The sequence below is a fragment of the Engraulis encrasicolus genome, chromosome 15 (genome assembly GCF_034702125.1).
Source record: "Engraulis encrasicolus isolate BLACKSEA-1 chromosome 15, IST_EnEncr_1.0, whole genome shotgun sequence".
NCBI lineage: Eukaryota > Metazoa > Chordata > Actinopteri > Clupeiformes > Engraulidae > Engraulis > Engraulis encrasicolus.
In genome coordinates this window covers 53,680,498-53,691,208 of record NC_085871.1, presented here as the reverse complement: position 1 = coordinate 53,691,208, position 10,711 = coordinate 53,680,498, and the positions used below count along the sequence as shown (strand labels likewise).

The window sequence follows — 10,711 nt, the reverse complement described above, 5'->3', positions numbered from 1 at the left end:
AGAATCACTGTAATTAATCACTCATTCGTCATTTTCTAGTGCATACACATGTAGCCTAGAAGTTTGTTTTGAGGGTGCGCGGCTTGTCTTCGGCACAGGTAAGGGGGTGCGCTAAGAAAAAAAGGTTAAGAACCACTGATCTAATATGTCATGTGCACACATGCAGTTATTGGTGGTGGCGGTGTGTGCTTTGTCTGTGTTGGCATTTTGGCAAAAGGCAGATGCACCTCTGACGACAGGTGCAATTCAAAGCAAAGCAACCCACAGACGAGAGGAGTAGTTATCTTTTCACCAGGCTAGAGAGGTAGGCCTAGCAGCTTAAGCGGCGTACACACACAAAGCTAGCATTTTGCTTGCTCGCCTACTCGCCACTCTTTCATGGAACCTTCGCTGAAAGTTCCCGCGGCTTTAACTGCCAATGAACAGGCGAGAAGTACCAAACTCTGCATTCCCATTGTTTACTCGCTTACTCGACTCGCTCAAAGATAAAATATTTTCAACTCTGGATCCGCCCACATCGCATCGCTTGTACAGTACTCGCCTACTCGCCTGCTAGTCTCGCTGAAACACATTGACATTGTATTGACTTCATTTGCTGAGCGAGTAACTAGCAGCGACGTGTGTGTACGGCCCTTTAGGGCCCCCAAGCCGACCGGCTACAAAAGTGGCGATTTGTTGCAAATGGTAATTATTTAAAATGTTCGCTCCCAACTTGCCCTAGAATCGCCGCTGCCAGTCGTGGTGTTTTTGTTGTTTTTTTGTTTTGTTGAGTTCGAGATTCTGTGTGTAATCTGTATGTGTGTGTGTGTGTGTGTGTGCATGTGTGAGAGTGCACGGTGTCCTGTCATGTCGATAATAATCAGTGGTGCCCGCCCTTTCTATTTCATAAGCCCGCCTTAAGAAACAGTTCTGGCTACCAGGGGTGGATTTCTCAAAGGGCGAAGTAGCTAGTCTGTTAGCAATGTTGCATAGTAGCCTAAATACTATAAAAGTTGCTAACTCTTGTGTCTCGAACGTTAGCACACAAAGTAACTACTGCTTGGAGTAATGTGCACTCTGAAGTAGTGGTGACTTTGAAAGTGAGGCGCCTCCTATCCGTATCTCGACAATGAAGTTGAAGTACAGCTGGAGTAGATCCATTGAGTCCAGACATCACCTCAGCCACCCCAAGTAACACACAGCGCTAGTCTACTTCAGAGCGTGACTCCACCCATTAGCTAAACTTGTAGTACATATTTGACCACAAATGTGTCAATATCTTTTAATCCTGTGGTGCAAACGCGATGAAAATCAATCGACATGCACACAAAGTGATGATACAGCTGCGAGAGTGTTCAGAACACAAATTCACGTCATGTCATTTGTTCGTGAAAAAAAAAACGTCATATCCTTGGAATCTGATGAATCCCAGACTAATAATATACTTCTAGCTGTATACCGATTGAATTGCGTCTCATTTCGATGTGTAATTTGTGAGATATTTAGATAAGAAAGTATTGGTTACTCCCGGAAATGCACTGGCTTACGTGTCAAGTACTTAAATTTTTTTGGCGCGAATTTCATTTCATAGCCTAGGGGTATTTACGCTTGCCTATCAATGGGATGACGCGAGCCACGCGGGTTCAAAACCAGCGTGCAGCATGTTGACAACAACTCGTGAAATCGTGTTTTGGACCCTACAGTGTAACACATTTTCCCTTGGCTGCACGTGTGTGTTGGTAATGCACAACATAAATTATCTATTTCTGCCAGATATTTCCAAAATTGTGGCACTGCAACCATGTGGATTCGAACCGGCGTGACTTCTGTTTTCCCATTGGGATGCAAGCGTGAATACCACTAGGCTATGTACTGAAATCCGCGCGAAATTTTTTTAGAGATATGACACTTCAACAGGCGATGTTTTGGGAGTAACCACACCTTTATTGTCCAAATATTTTACAAATTACACCTCGGAATGAAACGAAATCCAATCGGCATGCAGATAATACTGCATTATTGGTGCGGACGGTGTCAGATTGTAATGCCACGGCCGTGTTTTTTCACAAAGAAATTACAAGGTGTTCTGTGTTGTGGAGGAAACAGCAGAGTCACGGTGTCGTGACATCCAATCAAATGTGCTGGTGGTGGTTGTACACTATTGCTTTCTACTTCACGCACTGAATTTAGGAGGAAACAGCTGAATCATGACTCAGCAATCATGCTTATCTCTTGTTGCTTCTTTGGTCACGCACTGCAATGCCAAGAAAGTAAGTAGCGGTGTGGGCTCAGGAAAGTAGCCGCACTACTTTTGGCTTACTGTGGGAATGGTAAGGCTTCGAGAAATGCACGCAGTTCGCCTTGAAGTAAGTAGATAACTTTAAAGTACATCTGTAGTACAATGCTAACGTTCCAGAATCGCACCCCAGTCTTGTACGAAATTCAGAATGGAAAGAATTTCAATTCAAAGTAATACCATGATACGAACACTAGGTGGTGGTGTTCTATGTACTTTCAATGGGTGGTGTAGATTAAAAGAAATTCAAGGTAATGGCACCACCTACTGTTCGTATTATGGCATTATTTTGAATTGAAATTCTTTCCATTCGGAATTTCGTACAAGCCTGCTGGCTACGGGTCTGCCCATACAAATTGTTGATGAGGTTATTTGGAATTGCAAAAAAACAGCCTTGCATGCCTCCCGGAGTTTATCCAGATGTTTTGATTTTATCTTCCGTGCTTCCTCTCTCATCCTACGCCAGACATAATCAATGATGTGCATGGGCTGGCCAATCACCTGCCCAAGTGACAGGACTTGATAACAAGACTGTTGAGTGTCTTGGAAGAGAGTGTAGGCCTATTTAGATAGGCTTTTAAATAGAAATTTCTTATTTAAGTTATCTGAAGAAGTAGAACTATAAACTGGGGTAGGCCTAATTATTTCCTATCACACAAAATGCAGCACATGGCGAGGAATGGCATATGTGGGTGTCATCCACCAAAGACGCCTCTCTCACTGCCCAGTCACACAAAAAAGCCAGCCAAGAGTTTGCCAGGCCTATTTCTGAAAAAAATGAATGGGACTCATACTCTGGAGTCAAGATGCCAAGATCAATCATTTTAGCACTGATGAATATAGATATATTGCTCTACAAAATGCGAATATGTTACCATTACTCATTGACCTTCATTGTTTTTCATTGTGCTGCTTTCCGTGATTACAATGACGCTAAAAATACACCTAGTTCGAGGCCGAAGTTGATTTTCTGAAGAGGTGAGAGTAATTCAGTGATTAAATATGACACCTGATCTGTGTATTTGAAGTGACTTATCTGCTCATTTTTCACACTATTTCCATAGAAAACAAAACTTTTGTCTTCTGAAAATCTGCCCTTCCACACGGGTTCCTTAAAGGGTTAATCTTCCCCTGGTGCAGGAAATTTATTTTTGTAGGCTACATGAAACTTCATTTGGGAGGGTTTTAGCTTTCATATGAGTGACTTCTGAAGCCAAGTGATGAATTGAAAGTCAGGCTATTAGCTGCTGTTCCAAAAACATGGATAGGCGACAGAGCTTTTTCCAAGTAGTGTAGAACAGTGTTTCTCAGGGGTGCCGGGGCCCCCCTCAGGGGTGCCGCGGAAACGTGGCTGATAAATAAATTATGTAATATAATGCATAGTTGTCTAAATTAATTAAGTATTGCTTAGTCAGTGGAATCTTTCATCTGCCATTTACTCACAATAAAGTAAATTTAGGTCGCCCCAAGCTGCAACTTCGAACGTAGGTTGTGCGACGTCTCCAAATGTGTTACTTTTCTAATCTTTTGTGGTATCCCATGCAATGCCATGTTACGGCTTGTTGGTTTGGGGTGCCTTGAAAATTTTCATGAATTGAGAGGGTGCCTCGCCTCAAAAAAGGTTGAGAAACACTGGTGTAGAAGATACTGTTAGTTGTCTGTTTCCATTTCTATTTCTCTCTACAGGCTGTGCTGTCTAGTGAACACTAGGGGGCAGCATTGCCAAACTAATGGGCTCAGTCCTCAGGGGATGTTTACCAGGGAAGAGACAGATCTAGATGGATGAAGAACTCTTAGCTGGACTGGCCCAGGGGTCTGTTTCTCGAAAGCGTCTTTGGCCTTTATTGTGACAGGACAGTATGAGAGGAGACAGGAAACGATTGTGATTGAGAGTGAGATGGGGCAGGGCTGGGAAATGACCCCGGACAGATTCAAACCCGAGTCCCCATGGGCATGCAAGCGCAAATGTGGGGGGCTTAGTGTGCTGCGCCACAGCGCCCCCTGCGTGTCATCTTTCTTACTTCTTGGTAATGATGGCAATGTGCCGTGTTTATTTTTTAATTTGTTTATTTGACCTGTACATACAGCACATACGGACTCTGGGTCACATGATGCAAGACAAGTTCAAAACATTCAGCTCTCGCAAAAAATATTCAGTGTCTGAGACGGAGTGGAATGATCCCAAAATACATCACCTTAAAATGTAAACAGAACAGCACACAAAACTGCCTTCACATGTCGACATTCACAACACGACATTCACAACATGAGTAAATACAACAAAAAAAAACTCTTAAAAAGTCTTAAAATATTCTTCTTCAGTAAGCTGTAGGTCTAAAGAATAAGTAACTGTCCATCACACACACACACACACACACACACACACACACACACACACACACACACACACACACACACACACACACACACACACACACACACACACAAACATGTTGGGATTAAAATGTAAATATGAGACCTTTACTGTTCACTGTACTGTCTTCACTGTTCACTGTCTTCATGACAACAGCAGTGGAAAGAATAGATCACTTCAGTATTATAGAATAGATCACTTCAGTATTCTAGAGTAGATCACTTCAGTATTCTAGAATAGATCACGTCAGTATTCTAGAATAGATCACTTCAGTATTCTAGAATAGATCACTTCAGTATTACAGTCTTTGACATAGCCCTATCTCTAAAACAGGACCCATTTGGAGCATAAGGCTTTGTCACTAGATACATGAGGTGTTATAAAGACCATTTTCAGTGTAAACTCAATTTTGTCAAACTATATGTGCCGTAGACAGAGATGTTGTGAGATATGATGTATTGTGAGGGTGGAGGTCCTCGTTGATTCCCTGGGCGGGCTACACTCAGAATTCCTCCCACACAGACACGGCCAACTCAGCACACGCCTCCAGTCAAGTGGGGTGCAAAACAGGACACTAACACACACACACACATACACACACAGACACACAGACACACACACACAAATACACACACACAGCTGCCTTTTTAAATCCACATTCATCATTAGTAGCCTGGCCCAACCAGACACACACACAAACTCATGCGTGCATGCACACACACACACACACACACTAGGTCCAGTCCTCAAACTCTTCTAATTTAAGACATACAGTACAAACACACACACACACACATACACACACATACACACACACACACACACACACACACACACACACACACACACACACACACACACACACACACACACAAACGCACGCACACACACGTGTTGTCCGTTAGCTCCAGTGTTCCAGAACCGGTAGGAATGGCAGGTCCGTGTTCCCCAGGTAGGTCCGGCCCGCGTGCTGGAAGACGTCGCTGACAGCCCAGGTCAGACTGCCGTTGGGGTCGTGAAGGCTGTCCAGAACCGAGCCGTCCGCACCCAGCTCCAGAACCAGGCCGTACCGGGGCAGCAGGGAGTTATACCAGCTCAGAGGAACCAGCTATGGGAGAGAGAGAGAGAGAGAGAGAGAGAGAGAAGGTGGAAGAGGGGGAGAGAGGGGGGGGGTATGAAGAGAGGGAGAGAGAGGTGGGGCGGGGAGGGGGGAGAGAGAGGGGGAGAGAAGGGGGAGAAAAGGAGAGGAGGGGAGGAGGGAGGTGACAGAGTGAAGGGGGGGGGAGAGAGGACGAAGAGGGAGAAGGAGAGAGAGAGAGAGGGTAGAGAGGGCGAAAGAGAGAGAGAGGAAGAGAGAAGGAGATTAGTGCGTGTGTGAGCCCTCTGGACCACGACCATACGCTTGGGGGTGCTAGGAATATTAAGGGCCATATTATGTGTATTATAAGTGTGTTTACCTTGGACATGAAGCGTTTGACTGCAGGGTATGGTCCCAGGGGGGACAGGAGGTATATGGGTGTATACTGGGTATGTGTTGGTGTGTTATGGACATATGGGTATATTACCTTGGTCATGAAGCGTTTGACAGCGGAACAGTGGCAGGAGGCATATAGGGTGTATAGTGGGTATGTGTTGGTATGTTATAGACATATACTGTACTTGGTCATGAAGCGTTTGACTGCACGATAAGGTCCCAGCATGTCCAGAAACGGGGGCAGGAGGAGTATGGGGGGTCTAATGTGGTATTATAAGTGTTATGAGGTATTATAAGTGTGTTTACCTTGGTCATGAACGTCTTAAGAACAGGATATGGTCCCAGTATGTCTAGAAGGGGGGCAGGAGGAGTATGGGGTATATGTGGGTATCTAAAGTGGTCGACAGTATATGTATATTACCTTGGTCATGAAGAGTTCAACTGCAGGATATGGTCACAGCATGTCCAGAAACAGTGGTAGGAGGAGTATGGGGGGGTCTAATGAGTAATGTTGGTATGTTTGGGTATCTAAAGTACATTACCTTAGTCATGGCCCTCTTGACAGCAGGATGGGGTCCGAGCATGTCCAGGATGGGGGGCAGGAGGAGTATGGGAGTCTAATGAGTAATGCTGTTTTCATAGGAGTTGCCCTGGGAAGCGGGGGGTGGTGATGGGTACATTACATTGGTCATGGCCCTCTTAACTGCAGGATAGGTCCCAAAATGTCCAGAAAGGAGGGCAGGAGGAGTATGGGTGTCTAATGTGGTATATAATATATAAAATGTATTGTAAGTAGAGGGTACATTACCTTGGTCATGGCCCTCTTAACTGCAGGATAGGGTCCCAGCATGTCTAGAAAGGGGGGCAGGAGGCGCCCTGGGAAGCGGGTCGTGGTGATGCCCACCAGGTATGTGCCGCGGGAGCTGAGCCGGATGTTGTCCGGGTAACCAATCATGTTGCTCTGCAGGAGCTCGCTGGAGCCGGCCGCAGGACCAGACAGCCAGTACCTGAGGGGCGCACACACACACATACACACGCACACACAGACCTGTCAATATCCGCCGCAGGACCAGACAGCCAGTACCTGAGGGACGCACACACACACGCACACACACAGACCTGTCAATATCCGCCGCAGGACCAGACAGCCAGTACCTGAGGGACGCACACACACACACACACACGCACACACAGACCTGTCAATATCCGCCGCAGGACCAGACAGCCAGTACCTGAGGGACGCAAACACACACGCACACACGCACACACAGACCTGTCAATATCCGCCGCAGGACCAGACAGCCAGTACCTGAGGGCCGCACACACACACACACACACGCACACACAGACCTGTCAATATCCGCCGCAGGACCAGACAGCCAGTACCTGAGGGCCGCATACACACACACACACACGCACACACAGACCTGTCAATATCCGCCGCAGGACCAGACAGCCAGTACCTGAGGGACGCACACACACACATACACACGCACACACAGACCTGTCAATATCCGCCGCAGGACCAGACAGCCAGTACCTGAGGGACGCACACACACACACACACACGCACACACAGACCTGTCAATATCCGCCGCAGGACCAGACAGCCAGAACCTGAGGGACGCAAACACACACACACACACGCACACACACACCTGTCAATATCCGCCGCAGGACCAGACAGCCAGTACCTGAGGGCCGCATACACACACACACGCGGACACACGCACGCACACACACGCGGACGCGCACACACACACATGCAGACGCACACACACACACACACACACACACACACACACACACACACACACACACACAGCTCTCGTCAGGAGACAGGGTGTGTGTGTGTGTGTGTGTGTGTGTGTGTGTGTGTGTGTGTGTGTGTGTGTGTATTACCTGAGTATGCGTCCTATGCTGGTTTCTGCCAACATAATAAAGCTCTCGTCAGGAGACAGAGTGTGTGTGTGTGTGTGTGTGTGTGTGTGTGTGTGTGTGTGTGTGTGTGTGTGTGTGTGTGTGTGTGTGTGTGTGTGTGTGTGTGTGTGTGTGTGTACCTGAGTATGCGTCCTATGCTGGTTTCTGCGAGCATAATAAAGCTCTCGTCAGGAGACAGGGTGTGTGTGTGTGTGTGTGTGTGTGTGTGTGTGTGTGTGTGTGTGTGTACCTGAGTATGCGTCCTATGCTGGTTTCTGCGAGCATAATAAAGCCAGTCCCTCCAGGAAATCGCGATGTTGCGATCGCGGCGTTTTTCGCAACTTCAATGGATTCCCGCGAATTCTGCACGAGAGCGCAACTTTAACCAATCACCGCGATTTCCCGCAACTTTGAACCAATCCATGTCCGTAACGTGTTGCGCTAAACATGTTGCCGTAACGTGTTGCCATAAACATGTAACGTGTTGCCATGAACGTGTTACTATCTGGGAATGGTCCTTGTGAAAGAACATGGTTTGCTGAAACAAATAGGCCTAGGCCTAAGGCATTAAGGGTGGCTGTGAGACTAGTGGTGGGGTCGCCACCTGTTAGGAAGCGCATGGACAGCGCTGTTTTTCCCTCCCCTTGCTGGAGCTTGTGGATTGTCAATCGAAGGAGAGAAATAAGCGTGCGTGTTGGACTTTGCTATTCCCATGGAAAGATGACTACTTTCACAGAATTGTAGGCCTATAGCCAATAGTTTTTAAATAATGGAGTTAAATTGCATTTTAGTATGCAAAAGTGACAACGATAGCGAAAGCGAATACCTCAATAGCCGAGATGCAACGGACACCTTTGCTCTACCTCGCATAACATTTAAACTTCACGATAGGCTGCATTAAAGATTGCGTTTGAACTGATATGATGTAGCCGACATGAGTGTGTCAAGGGAAGGCTGAGTTTTAAAACGTTAAATGAAGACAGGAATGGCATTATCTTACCATTTGACACATGGGACGCTGCTACTCTGCTTTCAGCTGGCTGAGGCGGTATTCCAGGAATCAATAAGATAGCCCTGATGTCCTATAAATGTTTCAAGTCATCGAACAACAAGCAGTGATGTTCGGGGCGCATAGATTGTTTATAGCCTGCGCAAGCGACGCGGGCAGCAGTGCTTGCGCTTTAGTTTATTATTTTTTTTCCAATAGCCCTGAAGTATTCCTCATCTCGCTCCTTGACCAATTATTCGACATAGTCGTTGTCTCTTTGCAAGACTGTCCTGAACAGACATGAACATAAATTATTTTCCTTTCGAACCATTCACCAGCATGAAGTAGGCAACCGCTCAGTAGAGCTCCTTTGATTAATGCAAGACCAACAGTTCTCTGCTAATGGACTAACTAAGGTTTGGGGATGAAGTAGCCACTCGTCTATTTTCGATTGCATGCTGGATGACAAAACCATGTAGGCTATAAACGTGTCTTTTTGTATTGATTGTAAAACTCAACCGATGGTGGTCAATGCAAAGAATGTTACCGATAGACTACTCTTTCTAGACTGAGAAGCGCGAGCTTCACATGCATTTTAAGCGCGTTGTGTTGAGGGGTGCATATCAGTCCTGCATATCAGGCCATAGCCTATGGAAACATCCTATGGGGCAAACTTAAAAGCAGGGCATATAACCTCGCCAGATATGCACCATAACGTTAAGCCCGCGATGGGGAAATTGCGCGTTACTCGCAAGGCTGGAACACTTCACCTTGGGAAAGTGACCGTCTCACAAGCATAGGAGCGGAACATAGGCCTAACAGCCTTCGGGGGCTCAACGCAAGTGCGTTCATAAAGGACAGGGAAAGCAAAACGGATTAAATAGCCATAGTCTTTGGAGAATGCCATGATATAAAATAATAGGTTAAGTTAAGTCCTGTGGTTCGGTTGTTGTGGTCTACCTAACCAAGCCTACCTCAAAAATAGAATACCAAAATGACCACTGAAAATAATATAAAAACACCAGAGGACTGGAATGTGACAGTGTCCTTTACTTTCAAGCGTGGGGAAACACATTAAAAATCGCAACAAAAATCGCACCTTTCGCTTCATGCCGCAACAAAATCGCAACAACACAGTAAGAAGCTCCGCAACTTTTAGCGCGATTTTCTGGAAATCCTCGTGCACCATCTGGCAATTCCGACCGCGATTTTTTGAGAAAATGCCCGCGATTTCCTGGTGGGACTGTAAAGCTCTCGTCAGGAGACAGGGTGTGTGTGTGTGTGTGTGTGTGTGTGTGTGTGTGTGTGTGTGTGTGTGTGTGTGTGTGTGTGTGTGTGTGTGTACCTGAGTATGCGTCCTATGCTGGTTTCTGCGAGCATAATAAAGCTCTCGTCAGGAGACAGGGTGTGTGTGTGTGTGTGTGTGTGTGTGTGTGTGTGTGTGTGTACCTGAGTATGCGTCCTATGCTGGTTTCTGCCACCATAATAAAGCTCTCGTCAGGAGACAGGGTGTGTGTGTGTGTGTGTGTGTGTGTGTGTGTGTGTGTGTGTGTGTGTGTGTGTGTGTGTGTGTGTGTGTGTGTGTGTGTGTGTGTGTGTGTTACCTGAGTATGCGTCCTATGCTGGTTTCTGCCACCATAATAAAGCTCTCGTCAGGTGACAGTGCGATACCGTTTGGCA

At 46.4% G+C, this 10,711-nt stretch overlaps 1 protein-coding gene across 1 annotated transcript in view; it reads right to left on the bottom strand.

The window, feature by feature from the left end:
* Positions 1-5,550: 5,550 nt before the first annotated feature.
* The window catches only part of zgc:194209 (uncharacterized protein LOC570908 homolog), an 18,693-nt gene continuing 13,532 nt past the window's right edge, over positions 5,551-10,711 (bottom strand). Inside the window, exons 7-9 of the mRNA XM_063218089.1 lie at positions 10,636-10,711; positions 6,932-7,130; positions 5,551-5,757 (exon numbers count right to left, since the gene is read on the bottom strand). The exon at positions 10,636-10,711 is cut by the window's right edge and continues 85 nt beyond it. Of these exons, the coding sequence (XP_063074159.1) occupies positions 5,551-5,757; positions 6,932-7,130; positions 10,636-10,711 (482 nt within the window). The remainder of the gene's footprint in view (positions 5,758-6,931; positions 7,131-10,635) is intronic.